Raw genomic sequence first — 27,980 nt, 5'->3', positions numbered from 1 at the left:
TTGCAAGTTTTTTCACATAATGGGTAGCGAATGTCCAGTTGTGCTAATGGTTTTAAAATGTGTTCAAATGTACTCAGAGAAAGCCCTCACATTCTTCCCCATTGCCCTCGGAGCATATACCCTGCTTCCCGGCGTTGTACTTGTTAACGACGCACTGGATAAAGTGATACTTCACCCCACACCCTTACCCTCATTCACTGGCATTCAGGAACAATTGAACAAGGAAATGGCCTCTAATGAAGCCAGAGAGGGGAGGGGGGAGGATTTTAAATTGGCATAATAATATTACTGCATACTGATGGGGTCCTTCATAAAAAGATATACTTAACAGGAAAAGCCAACAACAGTCTGCTAAACATTTTCCCTGGCAGCAACACCATATCAAAAATTGATTGTCAATGATAAAATGTTATGCGGCAATGTAAAATATAAAGGCCATGCTTCACATCGTTCAGTCCACAGTGGACTTACTGTAAGGTAAACCTTACAGTGAGGTAATGAACGATTAGTTAGCATTAGTTAATGCAGAAGTGAGCATTAACTAATGGTTAACTAATGGTCTAGTTATCCTTTACAAATAGTCTCCATGTTAACTAATAGTGTTAATGTTTACTGATGGTCATCATGTTCACATTTAATAAAGTATTAGAGTATACATTATTTAATAAACCCTAACCCATACCCACTAATCGTAACCCCTATGCTGATGCTATATAATTTGAATAAAGGCAGTAACTAATGTTAATTAAAGTCTAACAGATGTACCCTTAGTGTCAAGTGTCACCGGTGGACTCGAGGGTCACTTGCCTTGCAGGCCGCGCCGCCGTTCATGATGGACTTGACGAAGATGCCCCAGGTCGTCCGTGGCTCTCCTTGGAGCGGTTGCCCTTGACGCTGACCCCCCAGGCCGGCCGAGCCCGACTCACTCAGAGGGATCTCAAAGGTCATGAACTCCCGCGTGCCGTCGGGCGTCAGCATCAGGTCCTCGTCGTCCTGGCTGCTGGCGGTCAGAGAGGAGGAAGAGGAAGATAGAAAGCGACCGGTTAGCTCTGTTGTACTTGTGACTTGATGCTTTTATGTGGACGAAAGTTTTAGATTTATGTTAACCCACAAGCCCCCCCTTGCAAAAATACAAAATCATTGCTAAATTGACGTTTAAATCTGAAAACGTATTGCTCCATAACTTGTTTTGGTTCCCATATGCCTTTCCCTGGACGCCGCCTAAGCCCAACATATTAGGGATACCACTTACCCCCTACCCGCTGTGCGTGTGTTTAGCGACATAACGTTCAACGGGGAAACGGTAGACACGGCTGTGTAGCGCGCCGATAGAGGCTAACCCAGAAGTCAATACCGCCCGCTAAACAACAGCACAGCGCCCAATCAGTGGAAAGGAATGAGAAGGGACCCCCGGAGAGGCAGGCGGGCAGGCCTCAGGTAGAGCGTGTTGAGGAAGGGGGGGTGGCGAATGTGACGGAGAGCTCTGGCGTGCGTTTCACCGCTGTCGATTTCAATTGGCCGTAGCGTCCGGGAGAGCTGCTGGGTTTGGTTTCTGTGGCCCGGCGCCCTGCGGGAGCAGTGGCTGGCAGAGGGCTGTCGGTGTGTGGAGCAGCGTGGATGTGGAGGGTGGAGTGAAGGGGGTTCCTTGGGAACAGCAGGTAGCAATTTGACGCTGAAACAACCCTGCCTCCCTTATGTGTTGAGGCAATACTGCTTTGAAGGATAATTTGTGGCACCTGGGTTGATCAGTGGCACCAGACATTGCCCCCGCTCCGCTTCTGCTACTTCTCAGGAGCACAGCCTTACGTTTGAAATGCTAGGGGCCTTTCGTTGTGAGCGCCTGTTGTTGTTGGTGGTGGTGCTCATGGTACTGTGAAGCATTGCATGCACACACACACACACGCACACGCGCACACGCACACACACACACACACACACACACACACGGTTCCGCGGCAGGTGAGACGTGCCGGTTCATTGTCCAGGGCCAACAGACCACATTGAGATCACTTTGGACGTAAAGCAGTCCATCATCAAAAAAACCTCCCCCCGTCCCAAAGAAAAGAAAACACTCCATACATTCAGCCAGTGGCTTGCAAACTATGTCTTTGATGTAAATAAATAAAATAACCCTAAAGCAGCAGGGATCAGGGCTGGATTCCGTCTGACTTTCAAACCTTTATGAAACCAAAAGCAAACAGCGAGTATGGAGAACGCGCTAACAGCACAGGGGATAACACCAACGACATCAAAGCACTGGCAGTGTGGCTCGTGTTTTTCTTTACTCGTCTTTTTCTTTAATGGCTTGGCCTGATAAATGAGAGCGGGTCTGGTAGAGATTTGAGAAAAACATTTGCCGAAATGATTTCCATTCACTGCTCTACAAAAACTTTTGAACAGCGAGCCAATAGCCAAGCCCCCCTCCCCCCTCCATCACCTCCAAACTAGAAATAAAGAAAGGAAGTTAGAAAAGAAAGAATTAAGTACAAAAAAGAAAGGATGTAAGAAAGTTATCCACAGTTGTTCTTTAAACTAACAAAAGCGTCTTTAAGCAAGGCAGTGGAGGGGCCAAAATAACAATGGCTCTAACCACAGTAATGTTCAGAAAGCTGGTTCCAATGAGCCTTCTAAAGCACGTCAGAACGTGAGTGCAGGACGGAGAGCCGCGTGCAGAGGCCAGCCTATAATTGGTTGGCCGGAGAGTGCTGAGGCTGTGTGCGCAGCTAACGCCATGGCAGTGAGGTTCACATTGAACAATAGCAGGCCAGCGTGAGCACTCAACTCAGAGCCCGTGCTGAACAAATACCTTTATTTAAACACACTTGCGTCACCGCGGGCAAGCAGATGTAATTACCCACACTGCGGACCGAGCGTGGGCGTGTGCGGTCCTCAAAGTCTTATGCGCGTGCCACTTCATGTGCGTACACGTGCAGCAGTGTGCATCCACATGCATTCCCTGTGTGCATAGGGACACACACACAACAGCAGCCTAGTGCAGATGCAAACGCATGTACATCGAGAAGGACACACACCTTCTCCTCAGGCTCAGACAAATACACACGCACGCGTGTGCGCGCACAAAGGAGCACACCCGCACGTCTATACAGATGGATGGCGGCCAGGTGTGTGCCCTTCACAGCTGCCTGAATAAAAGGAGAGCTAGATGGAATAGAAAGCTAGAGATAGAGCCCGCGTGGCTTTAGATGTTTTCTCATTCTCCTGCAGCTCAGCAGTTATTAGGATGCAGCCGTGCGTTCAGGTGCAGGCACTTTTCAACACCTTTAGACCCAGACCCCGTAACTTCCTCTGCTGAGTAGCTCTCTCCCGACTCTCGTTCTCGCTCCCTTGCTCTCTCTCTCTCAATTTCTGTCTTGATTTTGGTTGTTTTGCTTTTTTCTTTCTTTAAGTTTGTCGCCTCCCCTCTTACTTTTCTTCCCCTTTCTTGTTGGCAGCACAGCTGTCTCTGTGACCCCGTAAACCACCCTCCTTGTGACACCACACACACACACACACACACAACACACACACACACACACACACACACACACACACACACACACACACACACACACACACACACACACACACACACACACACACACACACACAGTGTAATGCTCGCATGACTGGGTCCTTTTAGCGTGTACAGGCCATTGGAATTCATCTAATCATTGTGCATGTCAAACCTTTGGGCCCCCGCAGCAGAAATCACCCACTCTGATCTGGGCGGACTGCAGAGTGCTCATCCAGGTGAGGGAGGCGGCCAGGCAAAGCAAATAGCGATTGTAAAACAAGCATCGACAGCTCGTGTTCGCCATTGTCTCAGGTTTCAGTGGCCAAATGTCCTGGTGTGTTTCAGCGCTGTTGACTTAGGATCACAGGACGCGAGGGTTAGCTCACCCAACCCGCTGGGTCAAGCTAGCGCACTGGCTTCACCGTTACCATCGTTGCACAAACATATATAATATATGATACATTTTGGGATGAGTGCACACAGGCTGCGTGCGTCATCGCCGCGGATCAGTTTGTATCTTTAATCAAGACTTTTATTAATAAAACGGCCATGAGTTACGTCTCCCAGTCGGCTCTCAGCCAAGCGGATGAAGACGGTAATAAATTGACTGCAGACTGGGCTGTCCACAATTTTGTAAATGTTGTGTTTGTCTGTGTGCACGTGGGAGAGTGTGTGTGTGTGTGTGTGTGTGTGTGTGTGTGTGTGTGTGTGTGTGTGTGTGTGGGGGTGCTTGTGTGTGTGATAATGGATGTACGTTTATCATAGTGTGCATGAACACAATTACAGTAGATATATTAGAAAGTATGTGTAAAAGGTGGGTTGCTTTGGCTGTGTTTGTACGAGTGTGTGTGTCTGTGCGTGTGTGTGTCTGTATGCACGCTGTGCTCTTCCCAAAAATGATGACAGAATAACCACCCACTCAGAGCTGGGTTCCGGGAACGGCTGGGGCCGAGGCAAGCGGAGAGCAGTGTAACATTTTCATCAGACAGGAACCAGCGGCTGGCGGCCAAGAATGAGTTTGTCAGCCCGCCTGACAGGCCCGTTGCACCAATTCCTGCTCTGCCAGCCCTGGTATATATACGACTCCTTCTCCACGGCGGAGGAGATAAATAAAGAAAAGAGAGAGAAAAAGGAGAGCGAGAGAGAGGTCTCTATTGTGCAGTGCTTTACAGTATGACCCCGGGCAAAGCGAGTGTTTCTCAAGACCTGCCTCAAAAAACGAGGTAGAGGCAGCTCTCTTTACTGGAGCCACACAGTCTTAACGAAGGTTGAATGGAAGTAATGGGCTTACAACTGCCGCTTGAACCCCCTAGAACTCCATCTAGGGACTGTTTGGCTCGAGTGGTAGAGTTGAGAATAAATATAAAAATAAGAGGAACGCACCAACTTTGTTAGTGAACCAGGTTAAGGAGAGAGTGCACACATTGACATCTGTGATTAATTTGGACGGGGGGCTGTCGTTCCACCCCCGTTTCGCCTCGAAGCCCCCCCCCCCCCCCCCACGTCCACCACCACCACCCCATGGTTTCTAATCACCATGGCCCGTGTGTCACCTGCTCTCGGTGGGTCATGCCTAGTCAAGTCTCAGTCGGCCCATCACACAGATGGCCGGTCCCTTTCTTTAACTATCTCTCGCTCGCTCGCCTTCTCTCGATCTCGCCGTCTCTCTCTCTCGCTCCGTCCTAACCAATGCAGTCACAGTCCATTATGGGAGCAGGTTTCCTTTTTTTTTATTAATTAACATTGTGGCGGCCTGGCTCCCATTCATTACGGCCTTTTGTGACTGGGTGGTCGGGTGGGGAGGAGGGGAGGGGCATAGGGAAAGATAGACCCAGGAGAGAGGCGACAAAGGAGGGATGAGGGAGGGAGAGGTGTACGGCACAGAGATCCAGACTAAATGGGACCTCTGGGTTTTTTTCCGGTTTTATTTCTAGCCCGCTTAACACTGTTCACCTTGCTAACGAGGGAGGTTGTCTCTGTGTGTGTGTGTGTGTGTGTGTGTGTGTGGTGTGTGTGTGTGTGTGTGTGTGTGTGTGTGTGTGTGTGTGTGTGTGTGTGTGTGTGTGTGTGTGTGTGTGTGTGTGTGTCTGTTTCTGTGTGCGTGCATGTGTTTGTGCGTGTGTGTTCTCTCAGGAAGAAAAAGGAGACAGAGCAGGAGGTAGGACAAAAAAAAGGGAAAGTGGAGAGGCAGACTAGAGAAAAGGCCCAAGATAGAAACGAGCGGGGGCAAACCGGGGAGCAGGGGAGGGAGAATGAATCACAATTACATCCATTCAGACGCACCCCGGAGTTCTGCGCACATCACCGCCTAAAACAATTAACAGGCCTGGAAACTTATTTTCATACTCGTCGCAATTTGGGGCTCCATAAAGGTCAGTGGAAATGAATTACAAAGAAGGACTCAAAGAAACCAGCCAAGGGTGTAATTGCAAAAGTACGGCATGCATTATAACTAATTTCGACGCAAATTTCTTTTGGATGAATTTTCTGCTTATCATGACTTGGGACTGAAGTGAATTATAAACACTTAAAATAGAAACTAAACATCGTTAATTTGATCATGGATCATGCGTGTCCTCCATCATTTGTTAAGTCTGGTAATCAGATCAGATATTCATTAGATGAATGTTATTCATTGGATTTTCGTTTGATGAACAAACAATTCTCTCTCTTATACTCCTGGGAAAGGCAGTGAAGTACAGTTAGTGTTTTATGCATGTAGACATAAAGGTTCTCTGAAAGTAAGGTCTGTTTGTCTATTCAAGTCACTGAACGATGGCTGGGTTGTGAGAACATTCTGGAATAAAGGCCAGGGGATTTCTGCACAATCCACCATCAGTGAGAAGGAACATACCATAGTATTTAGTGAGCCCTGTATGAGACTGTGCCTACAAGTACAACATGAAGGGCAACTTTCGAGCAAGGGGGTGCGGGGGGGGGGGGGGGGGGGGGGGGGGGGGGGGGGGGGGGGGGGGGGTTGCCAAAGCAAAAGAAGCGGCAAAATAAAAGCCAAGAAAACTGGTGGCGCGTATGTGCTGTTCATGAAGCAGATGCCACCCATTTCAAACTAATGGTGGATAAAAACTGCTTGGATATGTCCAACTGCACACTTCAATGCTATTATGTGTTTGGAGACAGACGCTGCAGCCCCCACGGGAGAGCGAGCGTGACGCCGTAAGTGGGCTTTAACTACCTTGTTTATCAGCGTAGCACAATGCCGCGCCGCGGACACACGTTTTTTGCTGTTTTTTTATTTTTTTGCCGTTTTCACCACAACCCGAACAGCAAGTGTAATTACGGCAACAGCTGCTGAAAAAAAGGAGAGAGAATGAGAGAGAGAGAGAGAGAGAGAGAGAGAGAGAGAGAGAGAGAGAGAGAGAGAGAGAGAGAGAGAGAGAGAAAAAAAAAAACGTGCTAAACGAAAACAGGTGGCGTCTGTGTAACACGCTTGGAAAGCGCTAAGCGGCCGGGCGCATTGTCTTCCTGCATCGCCTCTAATTATGAAAGAGCGTGTTGCTGAACTCCATCTTGCACTTTGATCGTAAACCCGCTTTAGAGTCCAATTAACAGTGCGGAGGAGACACATCAGCGAGGGGGGAGAACTAAAAAGTGAAAGCGAAAGGTGAAAAGTGTGTGTGTTTTTTGGGGCGGGGGGGGATTTTATTCTCCACACTTTCAAGATTAGAGCACGCAAGGAGAAGCACACAGATATAAAGCTTTTAGGAGCCACCTTGGCTGAAGTGTTCCCGGTATAAAGAAAGGCTTTTTGGCAGCAGGGAGCGGTTAATGGCCGGTAAAATGCTGGATCTCTCATCCCTCTCCCTCCCCTTGCACTGTTATTTTCAAAGCCCTTCCCTTTTGGTGTAAAAACGGGGGTGATCGCAATGCCACCCCGAGACCCAACTGTGCCTCTCCTTCTTGCAGAGGACACCTTGAACTCTGGCTGTTCTGAAGGACACCCCAAATGTCACACACTTGATGCCTTGCCAGAGATCTTTTTTCTACGTTAGGTTTAAAGTGAAACTATTTTATTAATTTCAGAAATCATCTCAGTTATGTCATTCCATTTTTAAAACTCTAAGCAAAAGGGTAAGATGGCACACCTCCAATTATCACCTCCAGCCCATTCAACAGATCTCACATGAATCTCATCTCCCCTTTCTTTCAGTTGCTTACTGGAATTTACGGGCACAGAAGTGCTAGGGTGTGTAAAAAACGACACATTGCAATAAAAGTTCACTATTTCAGATAAGAATTCTACCTTCAGCACATTGTTAGCAAAATGCAGAGAGCCATTACCTCATGTGAGTGGTGGGGCAAGAAAAAAGGCATTAGTCTAAAAGGTACCTAATTATATTAACAGCAGAGATGTCATTTTCTCTGGCATGGCTGTAGATTTAGTGGAACCGGGAGACAGTTCATCCCATTCCCACCTTTTCACACAGAGATTCTGCTTAGTGTTAAATTGAAGTTTCCATAAATGTCATAATTGTAAGTTAGCTTGAAAACAAAATGGCCACCAAAACGAACAAAACATATTTGCACCCGTTCCTTTTTGTTTGAAATTGATCGTTATATACTAAAATGCATTTCTTCACTGTAAGAATAGTACATGGTATGAATAGCACATGGTATGAAGTGAAAAGTCTAGCCAAAATATTGGCTGAAGAACTCATGTAGGTTACCTTCATTTTTGGGTTGATTCATAATCATACCAGTGCATGTCACTCCTTTTGTTCTGGAGTGTAGCCTTGTTATCAGAGTTTCCCGTTTGAGTTTGACGTTGCAGCGAAGTCACTGAGGTATGACGCCATTATAGGAGTCTCTCGTTGATATCAGTTGCCTACAAAGAAGTGTGTGTGTGTGTGTGTGTGTGTGTGTGTGTGTGTGTGTGTGTGTGTGTGTGTGTGTGTGTGTGTGTGTGTGTGTGTGTGTGTGTGTGTTTGTGTGTGTGTGGGGAGGATGTGTTTGGCTTTGTATGTCATTTGCCATGTAACAAGTCATTTCTCCCTCTACCGACCCGGTAAATAGATCTCTGGAGCCAAAGGGATCAATGCAGCTTGGTGCTACGGTAGAAAAAAAAGCCTCAAAGACACAAATCCTAGGGGACTCACGGATGGTAGCGCTGCCGTAACCACAAGCAACGCAACAAAAGACAACATTGTGAGACAGAGGGGAGGGAGTGTCTGACAAACTTAAGCGATACCATCTGCATTAAATAATTGTTTTAGTTTTCTCTTTGCTGGAAGAGGAGCCCTGCTGCCCAAGTTCAGCAACAAAGCCCAGCTCTTGTTTGGATATCTGAACCTCTTCTAGGGAACAGTTTTTTCATTCCAGATCTTTTTGATCAACATCAACAAGGAATTATATTAATAGGTTTGTCACAGCTGCAAACGCGTTCAAACGGGCAGATTCTGATTGCTGCTATTATAGTTCAACGACGGGCCACCGTATTAGTTTTGCTGTTGGGGAGAAGGGGGGAAAAAAAAGGAATGAAAAGGGGCCAGACCGGGCTACATTTCAGAGAGACAGGGCTGGCTCGGGCTGGCGCTTGGCTGGTGCTTGTGAAATGGGCCATTAGTTCACTGTAATCGTCAGCCATGTTGTCACGCATTCGTCCCGCCCGCCTCCCGCTCTCCTTCGCCCCAGCCATAAATTTGGTTGTCACATCAATCAAGGGGCCCGAATTAATTGCGCAATTAAGATTCTCATTGCTTGGCAGATATGGCTACTAATGGATGGGCGACAAGTGTGATATGATCATAAAGAGGGGTTTTAACGCACTGTTTAATTGCTCCTCCGCGATCCACGGGGCTCGGGCCGTGGCTCTGCACATCCATTTGTTCCTCTTTAGTTTGTATTAAACCGCACCAAAAATAATAAAAAAAGTACATAAAAACAGCTCAATGAAACGATCCGTCATCAGACGGCAGGGCCGTTATTGGGACGGTGAAATGAGAAAATGAGGGATATTCGGGCTAATCAGGTTCACATTGTGTGAGATTTAAACAGGATGAGTGGTTTTACAAAGAAGGTGGCCCTCAGACGTCTGAATGTGTGTGTGTCTGTGTGTGTGTGTGTGTGTGTGTTTGTGTGTTTTAGATTGTGATTATGTCGATCCGCATGTCTGTGACATTGCGTGTGTGTGTGTGTGTGTGTGTGTGTGTGTGTGTGTGTGTGTGTGTGTGTGTGTGTGTGTGTGTGTGTGTGTGTGTGTGTGTGTGTGTGTGTGTGTGTGTGTGTGCGATTGCGTGAGTGTATGCATGCATGTGCATGTGTGGTGGTTGTCCCGAATAACAGCATGGTTGCAGCACTTCTGACACACCTGGACATGAGTATTCATCAGAAGTTGCCTCAACCAACCCTTGGCATTATTATCTATCCCTCCTCTATTAATATTAAACAGGGGGAATTTCACTCCATGATGCCAGGATCACAGACAGTGAAACACTCTGCACACCTCCCGCCTCACAGTGCAGCCCGGGAGCTGTGTTACCCGTATGGGTGTGAGCAACTCGGAACAAGACATGCTGGGAAGTTAAAAGAAATCCGAGAAATAAATCATCACTGTTGGCTGTATCCCTGTGCACGGAGAGTGGGTGCCGATTTTTTCGTGTAACAGAGAGGTACGTGACAGTATGGCAGAGATCTACAGCTGAGTTCATGTGGTTGTCTGTTTCAGAAAAAGAGGCGTAGAAGTGCAACTCAACCAGCTAAAGGATAAGGGTACACATCATGTCCCCGTTTATAAGCCGATAGCCAGCACCCGGGCCTGCTGTTGTGGTTTGCCAAATTGCCACAGATTGGTATCACCCTAGAAAATGTGTTCTTGTTACCGTCTTTTCTCTTATTTTTGGTGTTGTTCATCTAATGATGTATTTTCTCTATCTCTGACATTCTCTCTCTCTCTGTTCTCTCTACCCACTCCATATTAATGCCCTCATTCTGCCATTCGTCAAACCCTGTCTTGGGTTAAACAGAGATGAGACCCCATAGACAATCAACATTACTTTTTTCACAACTGGCTTCACTTGCCTTGTTAATCTCATACAAATCTGTTCAACTTGGGGGGCCGTTGTGAGGAATGGCAGGAGGAGTTGCTGCATGTTCAACTCCAGTCCTGTGGGGGACACTGTTTCTCCTGTAAATACTATCTCTCTCTCTCTTTCCCTATCGCTCTGTCTCCCTCTCTTATATCTTTCTTTCTCCCTCTCTCTAGTTCTCTCTCTCTCTCTCCCCCTACCTATCGCTCTCTCTCCCTCTCTCACCCCCTCCCCTATCTCTCCCTCTCCCTATCCATCTCTCTCTCTCTCTAATTGGCTCCAACCTGTCAAACAAGGGGAGTCTAAAAAAGGAAGTTTGTCGATAACCTCAAACCTTGGATCAGAGGCAGATACTAATAAGAGATATGGAGGCAGAGGAAGATGGGAACAATAGAAATAGACATGCCAAGAAAGATGATGTAAAAGGTAGGTTATTGTATTGACACAGCCTAGGGTTGGGACTACTGCAATACCCTGCCTTGCATCACAGTCATATAACAGTAAAAGACATGTGTAAAATAGGATGTCTGTAGAGCTGCAGGTATCAATAAGGAAAATAATCAATAAAAGAGTCAATAGGTCTTTTAATCAATGGATGGATGGAGGCACAATTAAAGATTGATCCTTCTAGTCATATACCAACCACAGGTCTATATATGAGGGAGACAGTGAGGGAAGCTTTTTAGAGCTGACATTAGCCATCAGCAGAAAAGATGTCACTCAGACAAAGATCCTCTGTCTGTCTGTCTGTCTGGGAAACTGACGTGTTCACCAGAGGAAGGCCAGTGACACATGTTCCACCTCGCGGCAGATGATACTGATTAAATAGGGGGACTGGCGCACGTGGACATGCGGTCAAATGCACAAACAAATTCATACAGTGGTGTTTGTATGTGCGTCTCTCTCTCTCTGCGTCTCTCTCTCTCTCTCTGCGTCTCTCTCTCTCTCTCTGCGTCTCTCTCTCTCTCTCTGCGTCTCTCTCTCTCTCTCTCTCTCTCTCTCTCTCTCTCTCTCTCTCTCTCTCTCTCTCTCTCTCTCTCTCTCTCTCTCTCTCTCTCTCTCTCTCTCTCTCTCTCTCTCTCTCTCTCTCTCTCTCTCCTCTCTCTCTCTCTCTCTCTCTCTCTCTCTCTCTCTCTCTCTCGGTGCGTTCGGCAGGTGTCTGCACCAAGCCAAGGGAGAAAGGCATCAACAGAATGAGAATTATCACTTGAGATAGAGAGGGGGAGGAAAGCAATGAAGCATGAACCATCAGTCTTCACCACACGCATCCATTGGAAGTTACTTAAGGGGAGAGAGAGAGAGAGACGGAGAGAGGCAGAAAGGGAGAGAGATAAAGGAAGAGACACCATTAGGTCAGTGGTGCAGCGATGAGTATCTCTAATCGTGTCACGCCCACGGATCTGAGGGAGCTAGGACGTCAAACTCTCCTACCCAACCCCCCACACAGAGTGGAGTCGAGTGCGGTGCAGTAGTGACACGCAATTTTCACACAACACGCTGATCTCTGTCGGCAAAACACCATCAACCACGCCATCGCTCATCACACCGCTGGAAAGACGCCATGAATATCGTACGTGACTGGCGCATGGCATTTGGTCACAAAGCCTGCGCAACCAACTAGCTAGTGATTGGATTACCTTGGATACCGCTGCCGCCAGGTCTCTCCCTGCCCTGCCAAATTGCCCTTGAGCAAGCATTTATTAATTCGGTCTACTTTGGTAAAATGAAAAGCTTCAGATACACGGAGGGCATGAAGAGAATCACACAGAGCAAACACACAGAGCAAAAGCCAGCAATACTAATGATGAAGGTACAAGACCTGAATAACATTTACTCCCACAATTCCACATCACCATAACACATAACACCAGGGGGAGGGCGGGTCCTCACACCATTATTCCCCAAGCTTGCGTGGCTCCTGGGCCAGGGTTAAGAGGCCAGGTGCCCGGTCACCACTCACACACTGATGAGGGGGGGACGGGGGGAGGGGCGGGGGTGTTGGCATGCGAGCGCCTTGGCCTGCCAAAGTGTTGCGCTGTCCCGCGCCCGCTGTCAGAGCCGCGAAACGGAGGCTTGGCGAGGAGGCGGGGGGCGGGGGGGAGGTGTGGATGTGGAGGGCACTCGCCCCCAACCATCTGTCGCCAGACAGCCAATGTCACCCCTCGTGCACAACTGTGTCAGAGAGTGGGCCTGTATTTGGGGTAAATTATATGTGTTTCCTTCAGTGTGTGTGTGTGTGTGTGTGTGTGTCTGCTTATCTAAAAAGAAAAACTCACTTGCTTATCGTTGATATGTCCATCTATTGCAGTGTGAGTGCGTGCATGTGTGGAGGACAGTGCGCGTGTGTGTTTGTTTATGTGAACTTCCTTCTGTTGGCGCTGCGCTTGGTGTTACGACGGTTGTACGTGTCGTACCGGCACCGGCGGTCCTCTGAGGTGGATCTGCTCCACCCGAGTCCAGCGGTGGCCCGGGTCAGACAGGGATAATGGTGTTTGCTCCGATGAAACAGCCGGCCCAGCTGTCCCCCTTACCATCATCTGAGCCATCTCCACACACGCACACACACACACACACGCACACACACACACGCACACACACGTGCACACACGAGCACGCACGCACACACACACACACAAACATCACCTTGCTCCCAGGTCTAACCGTGATATTAACTAGGCTGAACTCCTCTCCAGCCCTTCCTCAAACAGCAATAAGGCGGGGGTTGTGGCACGGCGGACAGGGCAGCCTATGGCTTGTGGTGCGCGTGTGTGAGCGGAGCGAAAGAGAAACAGGGCAGATACCCAAGGCATGCTGACCGGGGCCAGCTGCATGTCAATGTGAGCGCAGTGGGGTGCTACCTCACCCTTCCACCGTCCATGCATAATCACACAGAACAAAAGAGAAGGAAAGTGTGCGGTTTACAATACAAAGTTCATACAAAGTTACTTGTTTTCCATGTGTCCACACGTGGCTCATTGGCGACTACTGACTACAGTTGCTTGGCTGGGGCTTGAAGGCTTTGGCAGAGAGAAGCCACATGTGTGTGTGTGTGTATGTGTGTGTGTGTTTAACTGTGTAATTGTGTGTGATTGTCTGCATCAATGCATTTGTGTGTGCGTCTGTCTGCATGTGTGTGTGCATCTGCATGTGGTAATGTGTGTGTGTGTCTCTGTGTGTGGGTATGCGTGCGTGGACATCTGCATCTGTATGTGTGTGTGAGTGTGTGAGATATTGTGCGTGCGTGTGTGCGTGTGTGTGTGTGTGTGGAAGGGATCAGGGGTGTTCGGTAGTAGCAGAAGGGAAGACAGGATGGGGGTGGGTGGGTGGGTGTGGGGGGGGGGGGGGTTGTCACACACTGACCACTTCTCTGGGCAGCAGGGGGTCTTCTTGGCGGAGCACCAGCAGGCCCACTGTCCCCTCCATGGGGGACGCACGGAGCAGGGCCACCACCTCCTCCTGGCTCTTACCGGTGAGATCCACACCGTTCACCTGCACACACACACACACACACACACACACACACACACACACACACACACACACACACACACACACACACACACACACACACACACACACACACACACACACACACACATAAATATGAATGCACAGATGTTAGCAACCATTCCACGCACTGAGAGACACGAACGTGTGCTAAAAGATCATTTTAAATACAGTTTCAATGACATGAATCAAATGTGCACGCAACACATAACCTTTACTTATTATTCCCAAAGCTGATAGCAGCTGTCATTAAATATGGGCCGTTTCCTCCCAGAGAGAACAGACTCCGAATCATATGTCGGGCCGAGTGCGCTATAATCAAATATTGTTTGTGTAACTGCATTTCTTCAGCGATTCATCGCCAGGGTTTAATTGCTGCGCCCAAAGGGAACACACATGACTCAGTTGTTTCAACAAAAAAGCTCTCTCAGATTAAGTCTTAAAAGAACGCAGGCCAATTCGATTCTTCTAAAGAGCCAGGCCCTCACAAATTACACACGGACGTCCGTATTCGCTTCAAAGCGAGAGAGTTTGCGGTCAACATGTGGTGACGCAATTTCAGGGCGAGTACCTCTAACAGCCTGTCACCAGCTTTCAGGCGGCCATCTTGGATGGCAGCGCCACGCGGGAGGATGTTTTTGACGTAGATGGGGGCGCTGCCGCCGATGGGGACGTCTCTGGAGGTGATGCTGAAGCCCAGGCCCTCGGGACCTGGGGGATCAGAGGGGAAACGAGAGGTCATGGCATGTGATGGGGGGGTGGATATCTGTAGGGATGGTTGTTTTTGCAATCTGCCCTACTACTCCACATCCCAGAAACGGATGTCTCACAAATCAGACTAAAGATTACTAATCAAAAGTCTGAAGGCAGACGTGCTCCAATTTAAACTGGTCTTTCTTTGTCGTTCGGTTCATATTCGTTTCGACCAAATCATGTTGCTGGATGCGGGTAACTGTTAGAACTGACAAATAAACACTGTGAAGAGTGGCCACTGTAGATATAAACTAATTAAAATTCCCATCTGAAGGCTTCGTCTACTTTCGCGGATCACTTTCTATTCATGCATAGCTGTGAAAAAAACACAGGAAACATGGCGCAAGTCCACCCCTTGAGTTATTAGTTTCCAGCAAAAGCTTCTGTCTCGCCCAGAAGTTCTGCTATAACCTAGTATAGGACTCCTGGATCCGAGATGACGGAAGAAAAGGGTGAGGTAAAGTGCTACCTAGAAACGTATCCACTTCAGAACTTTGATTCAAGACCAATGGCCTTGAGGCTTTGGTATGTAATTTATTGCACAAAAGCTCTCCTTAGTTATTAGTAATAAGTAAAGCAAGGCAAGAATACACTACATTGCACTATACAGTATTCTTCACTATGCAGCAACAGTACTCGAAGACTCACAATATCACAATAGTCTTGACTAACCCAAACTTATTTCTGATGGCTGAATGAGGTATAGCATGGTGTCGAGATTTATTTTTTTTTTAAATGATTTTTATTAAAATTACATCATATGTCATCCATTATTTATGCTGAAAAAAAAACTGCCTTAACAGATGTTGGTTTATACATTTCCCGACATTTGGCCTAGGAACTGTTGCACTGTGATGTGAATTAAGAAGAAAATAAATCCTTCCAATCCATTATTGAAATTCCCCTTTCATTATAAATGTCTGCAATATGAAGAAGCAATATGTATGGGTAAAAGTATAGCCATGACCTCATGCATAAACCTCTTAATAAACAGACGTATTTCCATCCGTGGCTATGCTTGAAGGGTGTGGTTGTCAAATATTTTGGACTTCAAAAAAACGTTGCTGACATATGTCCCTCACAGCAAATATAGAATTCCACAAACCAAAATTGAGTGTTTATGATAAATGCATGCGGACTGCAAAGCCACATGTCACAAGCAATGGTCTGATTAAACACCAGTTATAAGTATAAGGGCCCAGAATAGGCACAAGGGACCGAATGCTTTAAGCACAGCAGAATGAAAGAAAATACTTTCCAATTAACCGTCATAATTCTCTGAAAACACTGTTTCTGAAAAGCGTTTCTGAAATCATACACTCCAACTCCCTTTCATATCATTGAATGATTTATTGATACAGTGACTTCCTTCTCTGAAGGAATCTGAGCCGCCATGTAGGGTTTTTTGAATTCCTAAGCATGACTTAAAAAAACATTACCATGCAACTGGCAAGCACACTGTTCCATACACCTTATAAAGATCTACAAGACCAATCTGTTTATCTATATGGAAAAGTGATGTAAAGGAGTACAATCACTGAATAGGTAAATGTGTGTCTATCCATGCAGAACCAAGCAGTTATCCTTTTTGTGTTTCTTCTTTTTCAAGTGAAAGCTCAAACACTGGTACTCCTCTGACAGGCGGCCATTTGAATAAAAATAGCAGACATCAGGATGGAAGGAACGTATTTGTTCCTTCCTGGATCATGAAAAGTGCTGCGTTACCTTTAGCTCGAAAACAAACCAAAGACGAAGACCTTCGGTGCCTCATTAAATGAATATGAATTGTTCATCTAGAAAAGGGATTCAAATTGAATAATGGAGAACGTGGAGGGTCTATGACCTGTCCTTTTCCAGCTTCCAGGGCTGCATTTGCCAAATGAAAGCAAGAAAACGGCTCTTCAAATGTCATGGCTACAGGATGAGGCATGCTAAAACAAAATTGTTAGCGCTAGTCAAGTTATTATTTGAAGGATTACTTTTTATCTTTTTATAAAAAATAAGCACAACATCCCGGAAACTGAGGAAAAAGATGAGTCATAAGGAAAAGAGTAAGATGTGATCGAGAGAGACGGATATGGAATGCGGCCGAGCCGTTGGCATTTTCGAGCGATGGCGTCCAAGTCTTGGGCTGGCGCTCACGATGGTGATTAGCATTCACGTCAGAGCAGAAGCTGCTCATTTCACAGGGCTGTCAGCTAGTCTAATGGCTCATCATGACCTAGTTCCTTTTTCCTTTTTTTGCCCTGTCTTGACAGTCTGGCTGTCAAAGTATCTGACAGCTCTTACAGACAAGGTGTGCTGTTTACACCCCCCAGAATCACGAAAAGACCAGAAAGGATCAGAGAGGAGGGAGAGGATGAGAGGTGCCTGAACACTCACATTATGGCTGGTTTCACCTTTGTACAAACCGGCAGAAAGGTGTTTAAAAATAAAATGCTGCTAACAACCTCGGTGACAGGGAAGGGGAAAAAGAAGTTGAACTGTAAAAAAGTTTACTCTTTTAAAGCATTGGCCTGCAGATGCAGTGAGCAGAATGCTAATCCCCCCTTGAAATAAATACATAATGTAGGGCTGGCCCTTAGTGTGAAGGTTAGGGTGTGTGTGTGTGTGTGTGGGGGGGGGGGGGTCGGAATTCTAAGACACAGGGCTATTTGATGTCACCCCCATGGCACTTTATCACGTGGTCCACTCCCTCCTCAGCCAGAACGCACCCCGCTGAGCAGAATCAAACTGACTCTCATTAGAAGATCTCTGCCATTAACAGCCTCCAATCGGGTCAATTAGAAGAATGCGCCTCTAATAGGCCTGTGGTAATTAACTGCTGACGTCTTTATTTTGGGGCCATGGACGAGCAGAATGAAAGTAATTGTATCCCTTTGCTGGATTAGTCGGAATCTGGCAACCGATAAGCCAATTAAAACGGCAAACACGAGGACAGGCAGAGGCACATTAGAATGAGATCTAATGGGCTGCATATGTCCGTTCTTTCGACTGCATTATTTGATTAGGGCACTTTTGTTAATTTGCCATGCATGGATCTGCTTCTGTTACGGAGAGACACAGACGCACTTAGGGCCAAATCAAAATGATTAGAGCAATCGGAGATGTAAAGGTAAACCCCCTGAAGACTGAGAATCCCAAAGTACATAAGTGGCCCCGGAAATTCTATGAAATTATTGTAATTATTGAAATGATTGTAGTTCTCAATTCAGTTTGTCTTTTGACTTTGGCAGGTTAAGCCTCAAATTGTTCATGCTTGACCTTTACAAAAAGGTTTCGGGAAAATTCGTACACTGTCCTTTTTTTCTCCCCTGTACCGGCAACGCTAAATTATGACCCATTATAATCTCGAAAGTTCCCGTTGACACTCTGCAAGAGAGTGGTTTGAGAACTGCATTCAAGCACTTAACATTGACAATAAACAATGTTCCTGGTTAGGGTCTCTCTGTCTCTGTCTCTGTCTCTCTCTCTTTCACTCCAACACCTTTCTTTTTCTCATCCTTCTCCTCTTCTTACCCTCGGCTCCCTAACCAGCAACTCAACAAGATGGGCGTGGATGGGGATGTGGGGTGAGTGAGGGTAAAGGCAGTGGGGGTAAAAGCTGCTAAAAGACTTTCACTTCATTGTATAATAGAGCGGTCTCAACTGGTGGCCACCGCTGCATGCCACAATCTCTCTCTCTCTCTCTCTCTCTCTCTCTCTCTCTCTCTCTCTCTCTCTCTCTCTCTCTCTCTCTCTCTCTCTCTCTCTCTCTCTCTCTCTCTCTCTCTCTCTCTCTCTCTCTCTCTCTCTCTCTCTCTCTCTCTCTCTCTCTCACGGTGGCTTGTGACTGCACTGCTGTTGGGAGCTTGTTCAACGTTTGGCCTGCTTCAACGTCCTCACATGCCAAACAACACCCCCAGTCCCAGGGCACCGTCGCAAAATACCCTCCCCCCGATGCCAACTTTCCCAAGCACAACATCTGCCCCCTGCAACTGGTGACAGCGAGCTGAGAGACAGAGACAGAGACAGAGACAGAGAGAGAGAGAGAGAGAGAGAGAGAGAGAGAGAGAATGAGACACACAGAGAGAGAGAGAGAGAGAGAGAGAGAGAGAGAGAGAGAGAGAGAGAGAGAGAGAGAGAGAGAGAGAGAGAGAGAGAGAGAGAGAGAGAGAATGAAGATTGAGGGAGTAAGAGAGAGATAAAGAGGGAGGAAATGGAGACAGGGGGAGTAACAGAGAGACAGGGGGAGCAGATGAAGACTAGGGGAGTAACAGAGATACAGAGGGAGGAGGAGATGAAGACGAGGGGAGTAAGCAAGATAAAGAGGAAGGAAGAGATGGAGACATAGACAGATGCATGCTATAAATGGTAGTTATGACCGCATGTATGTGACTTTTCTAAAAGTTGTTTATGTTTCCATGTCTTGTTGCTAGTTTTGGGTGTCATTTATCATCTGCTTGGTAATGTTTATTTTCATCGTCGATAAAGCTCTTTTGAATTGAGGGCGAGAGAAAGAAATATAGAAAGATAGAGAGAGATCGAGACGGAGAGAGAGAAACAGGAGACAGGAGAGAGCGAGAGAGAGCGACAGAAAAGGAGAGGCTGAAAATAAAAAACAGCAGCGGCAGTCAGGGTGAACGGGAAAGAGACCCACAACATAACCAGCATCATAACATCATATTATAGTTAATGGTGAGCTTGGGTACGATAGCTGAACCACAAACAGTGTGGTGGCAGGTCCCAACCATACTACAGAATCATGGTAATAAAACACACACTATGGTCCATGAAACCACACACTCAGATTCAAGAGAGAATCATGGACATCAGATTTCCTGACAGACAAACAGATATACATGATAGGATAAACAAAAAGGACATACAAATGGATAGAGGGATCAATATATTGATGGAGGTTTATAGACATAGATGGACCTATCATTAGATCAATATATAGAGATATATAGAAAGACACAGACGGACCAATCAATAGATTGATACAGAGATTAAAGGATAGTGATCAATAGATGATAGAGAGGAATAGATAAATAGATGTATAGATATAGAGATAGATAGATCAGTAGATCAAAATATATATATCAGTGCTGCTATACCAGCACTCAAGGAATGCCTCTTGTCCAATCAAATGACTTGAACGGATCTAACTGTTGTATAAATGTACATATCGAGAGAGACGGACCCATCAATAGATCCATAGTCACATACATAGATAGAATGATCAAAAGATTGATAGAGGGATATAAAGACAGAGAGATCCATAGATTGGTGAAAGATAGACCAGTAGATCACTAAAGACACATAGCAGGAGAGATGAGGGATACGGACAGGTCAACGTGGACAGACCTTTCCTCAGCTTCACGTGGAGCCTGCGGCCGGACTTGATGGAGTAGGAGCCGGTGGAGAGGCTGCTGCTGACCCTGCGCTGCAGGGAGGGCGACGGGGCCGGGGGGGCCGGGGGTGTCCGGACCACCAGGGCCGGGGGGCCGGTGGAGTAGCGGGGTCCGGGCTCCGGGGTGCTCCGTGACAGAGGGAGCTGGTGGCTGCTTCAACACAGCAGAGCAACATCTCTACTCAGTCGCGCTCGTGGGAAAGCACATTCATTTGGATTCATAGCTGGATTAATAGCTGCATCCCGCCCTGCTGCTGTCCAGGAGGTCAGCTTACGTTTTATTTTCAATATAATTGTCCAGTGATGTTGGACGGTTAAGCACCCACCAACGTTTAATTTGTAATCGTGACCAAAAAAAAAACTGCATAAAACAGCGACATGCTATATTCAGCTGACAAATTCATGCTCATGCCAGACCCACTTGTGATTGGGGGCGTTCGGGGGTGGCCCGGTGCGGGACGTCCTGTGCTGGGCCCGCTCCAGGCCCCCGCCCCCCGGGGGGGTCACGCTGGAGCGGTCGCCGGGCGGACGCTGAGGCTCCTGGCTGAAGCGGACCCGGTTGCAGGTGGGCGAGGCGAGCGAGGCCGGGGCCGACAGCATCTCGTACTGGGCCTTGAGGGCAGCCGGCACCACGTGGAAGAGGATGCGCGGGGTCCGCATGGCCTGCCGGAACATGTTCTGAGCTCTGGAGGAGGAGGAGGATGAGGAGGAGGAGGAGGAGGAGGAGGAGGAGGGTGGGTCAGTGGGATGAATAGAGTGCAGAGAGGTGAGGCTTAGGATAAATAGATGTAAGTCTTAACCCGATGGAGAGGTTTGGAAAACTGACAGAAAAATTTGCGAAATAGAAAGCATCGGGGCACTTATTTTTTACTCCATCGCTCACTCAATCACTTACCCGTACACTTGCTCATTCACTCGTACACTTGCTCCCTCACTCATTATCTCGCCGTGCGAGGGCATTAAGGGCTGTAGCCGGAAAGATTGTCGAGTGAGATAAAGTGAAAGTAGTGTTGGAGAGAGAGCAAAAGAAAGAGAGCGAGAGAGGGGGAGGGCTTTGGGGAAGTTGGTAAAGCTCATCTCAGTGAAGCCATAGAGAACACTGGGATAACTCTAATGCCAGTGACAGTATCTAGTAGTCCAATAAAGTAGGGAACCTCTACTGCAGTCTTTACATAACTTTACATAACATTGTCTGTACACCTCCAGGCCTGTGACTCGGTTAGGTAAGCAGACAAACATTCCCTGACAGGGAGGATGGGGGAGTCAACAAAGCATATAGAAAACACATCCGCTGTCAGGGATTGGCTAATTAGCCCAGACGATAACGTGCACCACGGCTGATTACACATTAAGAGAAAACAAAGAAATTACTCAACCGCCATCAAGACGAGCTAATTAGCCCAATCAAAGCTAAATCAGCCAAGAAATAAATCACATCAGTCAGTCACCGGCGGGACTTTGTACTTTCTTAAACCCGGGGAATTGACCGTTGCCGCTTGCCAGAGAGCTGTTTCAGAGCAGGGATTTCTGGAGATACTTAGCATATAGATAGGCTTCATAGAGAGACGCCAGAGTCAGGGGTGCGGCACGGAGGGAAGAGAGGCCGCCCCCCCAGGGTTTTCTTTCTCCGAGCGCCGCCATTGCCGCCGCCGTACACACGGAAGCGGTGTGGCGGCGTGCGCAGGATCCGAGCTCGTCCAAATGACTTATTGGCGGTCTCCAGGCGGCTCCCCCGACAAAATGAGCATGCTTTCTCTCAGCGCTGTCACCGAGGCAAGCGCCGCCGCGCTGCGCTACTTGAGACGCGTTCAGTCTGCATTATTTTTATGGTAATTTGTAGAAATAACACAAACAGGCGCACAGGTGGCATATATTTATGGTTGTATTGTGTGTGTGTGTGTGTGTGTGTGTGTGTGTGTGTGTGTGTGTGTGTGTGTGTGTGTGTGTGTGTGTGTGTGTGTGTGTGTGTGCATGCATGTGTGCATAAGTGCTTTGCAAATGCATATAATAACATACAGCGGTGTCACTCCAGCAATCAGCCACTGATTGAATAATAAATTACCCCATCAATGCATCATTACATTCCGCAAGATTAAGCTCCCCAAAATATTTACCCATGCAAAACAATCCAAGGAGATTAGGCTATCACTTTAAACTGTCTCCCTGGGTGGAGCACAATCAGCAAGACGGAGGAATCGACGGAGGAATGTGGGGACGGCGTGTGTCTGTGTGTGTGGAAGAGGTTGAGCAAAGTTGAGTTCTGTTTCTCCTCATATTCTTGGGAAATCATTAAATGCATTTCCATACCAGTAAGGACTGTGTGCTTGTTTGTGTCTGTGTGCGTGTGTGTGTGTGTGTATGTGCGTGTGTCTGTGTCTGTGTGTGTATTTGTGTGTGTGTGTGTGTGTGTGTGTGCGTGTGGGCGTGTGCGTGTGTGTCTATATATGCGTCTGTGTCTGTAATTGCTTGCGGAACACTACGAAACATTGCTCCCTTGTGGATTGGACGTGTAAGCCTCTTTCACAGCAGAGGAGGTTTGCAGGCAGCTGGGACCTTTGATAATGACAAATATTGCATTTAAAAAGAAAGAAGGAAAACACACATTTAATGAAACAAAGACAAATTCTCACTAGATTGAATATTAAAAAGTATGTTAATAGCGTTGGCCCTTTGACAGTGAGTCGTAATGAGAAAACTAAAGACAGAAAGAAGAAAACCAAAGTCTTAACAAATGAAAGGGATTGGTTTCCAAAAGAGAAACAACAATCGGCTGACATCATTACAGACAGACTATCATCAGTCTTTCTTTTCTCGCATCTCAGAAGGAGAAGACAGTGAGTCAATCCGGCTGTATGGTAAGCTACGCTACGTGGGCCATTTGGAATAAGACCGTTGGTAGTGGATCGTTGTGGGTCAACCAGACCTCTTATGGGCCGGTCTCATTGGAGATGGACAGACAGAGCTACACTCTATCCGGACTTGGCGGTCATTCCCTTATTTTATGGTGGTCGGGGTGTTTGATTCCCAGCCAAAAAGGTTATAGGTCTGAATCCCAATTAGCAAAGCCTGCCTTTAGGCATCCTTGAACAAGATGCCTTTATGAAAGAAACTCTCTGAATGTCTTAACTGGATGAAGGTGTCTTCTAACTGACTCAATAGCAAATAGCAATAGTAAATAATATCCAATTCAAATGTATAAAATATTATGTGTGTATAACCTAGTTACACAAGTAGTGGGACATTGTGCAGCTGTATAAAATACATTCATATAACAATAAATTCCAGGAATAGACAAATAAACACCATTAAACACAAAAATGAGAGTAGGGAATCCACAGCCAAGCTTAGCCCTGCACAGCTCTGGGCTGAAAGGGTTCCAGACAAAATAATGAATGACTAATTCAAGCTACAGTCCAGAATCCTATCCCCTTTTATGGGAGATGTATAACGTTGATATTGAACGTTATTGTTCAGTGTTTAATGCAGACTTTGTGGTCACACTGAATGCTAACCATGCAGGGACGTTCTCAACTTAGTTTCCTGTCGCAGTGGGAGGGGGATTAAAGAAATAAGCTTCATAGCAAAGTGTTGCTTAGAGGTCTAAAATGTACCTAGCAAAAAGTTGGCAAGGAAAAGTTTTCGAAGCTGCAGGGAAACTGTTGCAGAAGGAAGCTCACACTTTGGGAATTTGCAGCGAACGCCGGGGGGTGGGGGGGAAGTCACAGATAATTCCTCGAAATGAGGACTCAAAATAGTCGCGGCACTCGCGGGCAGGATTTCAGTTGGGTTTTTGCACCAACAGACGACCAGGACTTACTGTTCGAATCGCAGGTGTCGAATGTCCGCCTTGTTAATGCGCACGATGCAGTCATTCTCCTGGAACAGGCCCTCCTGTTCGGCCTTGCCACCCCGCTCCAGACGCTTCACCAGAAGGCCGTTGGTCCTGGGGGGGGGGGGGGGGGGGGGGGAAGGGAAGACGTTATTGATGGGAGATGCAGGGACATATAGGTTGTAAGCGCGTACATTCTTCAGACAATGTGCTGATGATGATAACAGATACTAACTCGAGACTAGACAAATAGACTGTACGACAAATGCACCTGCATACAAACAAACAAGCACAGTACGCCCATAGATGAATACAGGCAAGTACAAGCTCATGCAAGGTTGTGCATGCACGCACACACACACGCACACAAGGTAGTGCATGTACGCAAGCACGCACACACGCAAGGTATTGCACGCATATACGCATTGTATTGCAAGCACGCGCGGACACACACACACATCACCACATGCAGACTCTGAATACCCTATGCTAATATGAATATTTGTCTGCATTTTCGCTGTGCATGGATGGTTGGAGGAGTAATGGTAAAATGCAAGCAATGGCGGAAACAACTTATTCATACTTTTATTGCAGTTTCCATAACCCCCCAAAAAAGCATTCTGGGTACGAAAAAAAAACATCCAAAAAAAGGAAATATCGGTTTGCTCTGCGTGAGAGAGGAGAGTGAGCTGAGCCCCGGACTTAAGAACATGACTTACCTGCTACCCTATCCCATCCGCATTCCCTTCCTGTCTGTCTGTGTCTATAGAAGTGTATTGCTGCTGTGACCCACGTCAGCTATATTACAGAAACACCCGGCTAGGAATAGCTGGATGCCGTGGCTTCAGAGACCATAAAGCAGGGCTGATGCTGCCGTCACAGGCTGCAGCTTAAGGCCTGATCTTTTGGTGCTGGGATGAAGACGCGGGAACAACAATACGCCGCCATGGTGACAACCTCAGCAGTCCCCACATGAATCGAGGTAGCAACCTTTAGCACACACACAAACACACACATATACACACACAGGTGCGAACAAACACACACACACACACACACACACACACACACACACACACACACACACACACACACACACACACACACACACACACACACACACACACACACACACACACACACACACACAAAGCCTGCAACCTTCTATTTAAATATATCAAAAAGATGCTATGGGCTTTTGACTAGGCCCAGCGGATAACCTGTAGAGATCTGACACATGCTCGCACAGCAGAAATAAAAAATAAATAAAAGTACAAACTGCCATTTGTACCGTTGGGAACGATGACGCCTGTGGAACCAGACGGATGAGCTGGCAGGCAGATAAGCCTTTGCCGTTGACGGCACTGCTTGGTGCCCAATGATTAACCCCCACCCCTCCCCCGAAACATAAAAAAGCACAACTGACGGAAAAGTTTGTATTGATAAGTTTGTAAGAGTGATGGGGGCTTAAACTATATTGTGATAGTGTTGCAATGCGATAGTGTTATAATGTGCGATAGTGTTGTGATGCGACTGTGTGTGTGTGTGTGTGTGAGTGCGTGTGGTGTTGTGTTCAGCATCACACACACTCTCACACACAAACATGTAGATGTGGGTGGATATCAACTGAAAGCAGGCATGATCTGCCCAAGTACTTAACGAAATGAAACAAACAAAAAAATGTGTTTGTTTCCCCACCAGCCACAATAGAGCATGGATTTACAGACACACACACACACACACACACACACACACACACACACACACACACACACACACACACACACACACACACACACACACACACACACACACACACACACACACACACACACAGCAGCATGTGCGTGTATTTGCCAGTGCCAATCTCAATGACGTCACTACATGAGCCATTGTCATTAGCAGCAATCTCAAAAACACAGGATTTGACCTTTCTTCGTGTTGTCAGGTGAATAAAAAATGAATAAAGAAATATAGTAAAGTGGAAGGCTAGCATGGAGTCTGTCATTAGTTGAACAAGACTTTCTATGTTGGTGTGTGTGTGGAAATGTTATGGTGGTATTAGTGGTTGTGCGCGTGTGTGTGTGTGTGTGTGTGTGTGTGTGTGTGTGTGTGTGTGTGTGTGTGTGTGTGTGTGTGTGTGTGTGTGTTCGTGTTCGTGTGTGTGTGTGTGTGTGTGTGTGTATGTGTATGTGCATGTGCGTGTGTGTGTGTGTGTGGGGGTATGTGTCTGTGTGTGTCTCGAGTGACAAGTCAGACAGGAGTTTTTTGGCCAATCCTTCCATCAGTATTCAGAAGTGGGACTGTGAATGACAATGGATGAGGTGGTGTTGTAGTCTAGAGGTCTGGAGCAGACAATGGCTTGATTTAACACCCACATCAGTCAATCAAGCGACTGGCATCCTCTAGTGTTCGTTCTCTCTCTGTCTTTCCCCCTCTCTCTCTCTCCAAGTCCCTCTCCAAATTCTATTTCAATATTGCTGATGGAATTGGAAAATAACTGAAACAAAAAATTGGATTTGTACTTAGAGATGATTGAGAAATATCGAAGTTGGATCAAAATAGCCTCTTATTCGAAGAGGCGTTTTTAACACAGTCTCAGGGTTTGGGCACTGGCCTTGTATTTGAATGACAAAAGACATAAAAAACACGTCTTTATCCAGACATTTTTCACTATCACAGAATACATGTCTCGTGTCCCTTTGAACCGAGCAATGCAAGGCATTGTATTTTTGTGTCGCCGAACCCAACCACGCAGTGACCAATTTCTGTTGTTTCTTTGTATACGTCCAAAAGGGCTTGGCTGAATACAGCCACACCAAGGACAAGGCAACGTCCTTGCTTTTGTCCTTGAGTTTGTCCTCTGCACGAGGACATCAGGAGACGTGAGGTCCTTCACAATCAGCCTTCCTGAGATTCCCAGCGTTCCGGAGTGGGGTTTGGAAGGCGTGGGGGGGGGAAGGGGTATAGGGGGGGGGCACCTGCTGTCCTCTGCCGCTGCCTTTAATGAAATAATAACGCAATCAAGATCCACTTGAAGTGCCGCAATTATGCCTGTCGTTTGTTTACCGTTAAGTGAATGAAAAAAATGTAATGGCGGTAGAAATAGGAGCTCATTAGCAGGATGCATCTGCGTGTGGCTGGGACGTGGGGGAAATAAATAATATAGAACGTGGCCCGTACGTGCCCACAGCGATGTATGTCATTGTACCCACCATTGTTGATTCATGTGAGTGTATATATTTCTAGCTGTGCACACATCAAAGCCTGTTGGTCTTTGTGTATGTCTGTGTGTGCATGTTGGTGCACGGCGTAATGCAAGCAGGTTACGGCGATAGTGTCAAAATGCTGATTTTCCACCCACTTTATCCTCCCCCCCATTCATGGCGGAATGCGAGTCCATTTTGGGTGCAGCCGGGCGCTAACGGGGGCAGCCATTGGAGCCGCGGACAGAGGCTGCAGTGTCTTCTTGTGTGACTGCCGGGGCGTTGCTGTCCCGTCTGACCCCCAGTGGCCCTGGTCTAGACGCTTAATGACAGCCTGCCCCGCATAATGCCTCCTCTCCCCCGCCCAGCCCTCTCCCCTCTGCATGCAGTTGCAGCGCACAGGAAGAGAGCTGGCAGGGCCATTAGCATCGTTCGGCTGGCCAGACGCTCGTTCTTATCATGTCTGGGCCTAATTGAAGCCTCTGATTGCTATTAGTGTCCATCTTGGCGGACGGGAGATGGACCTTAGTGGCCACGCAGCACTAGGATGCAGCATCGTGCGTTTTCGTTTGTCCGTGACCGTGGTCGTCCAGATGTTTGCTCTCCATGTAAACGTGGACGAATAAAAGTTGTGTCTGGATTTAAAGACACTGTGATTTGATGAGGTGTTTCTAGATCAAAGATGTCACCGCGGCAAAAATCAGGCATTATATTTATTTTCTAAGGTCGTACC

The 27,980-nt window shown here is 47.1% G+C and overlaps 1 protein-coding gene across 1 annotated transcript in view; it reads right to left on the bottom strand.

The window, feature by feature from the left end:
• Window positions 1-27,980, bottom strand: part of pard3aa (par-3 family cell polarity regulator alpha, a) — a 349,891-nt gene that overhangs the window by 144,130 nt on the left and 177,781 nt on the right. The window contains 9 exon segments of the mRNA XM_030349167.1: window positions 808-861; window positions 864-902; window positions 904-993; window positions 3,033-3,035; window positions 13,918-14,046; window positions 14,636-14,775; window positions 20,167-20,366; window positions 20,634-20,897; window positions 24,030-24,155. Of these exon segments, the coding sequence (XP_030205027.1) occupies window positions 808-861; window positions 864-902; window positions 904-993; window positions 3,033-3,035; window positions 13,918-14,046; window positions 14,636-14,775; window positions 20,167-20,366; window positions 20,634-20,897; window positions 24,030-24,155 (1,045 nt within the window).

The sequence above is a fragment of the Gadus morhua genome, chromosome 23 (assembly GCF_902167405.1).
Source record: "Gadus morhua chromosome 23, gadMor3.0, whole genome shotgun sequence".
Taxonomy (NCBI): Eukaryota; Metazoa; Chordata; class Actinopteri; order Gadiformes; family Gadidae; genus Gadus; species Gadus morhua.
Note: the sequence above shows the minus strand (reverse complement) of the source record. Positions and strands in the feature narration are given on the sequence as shown.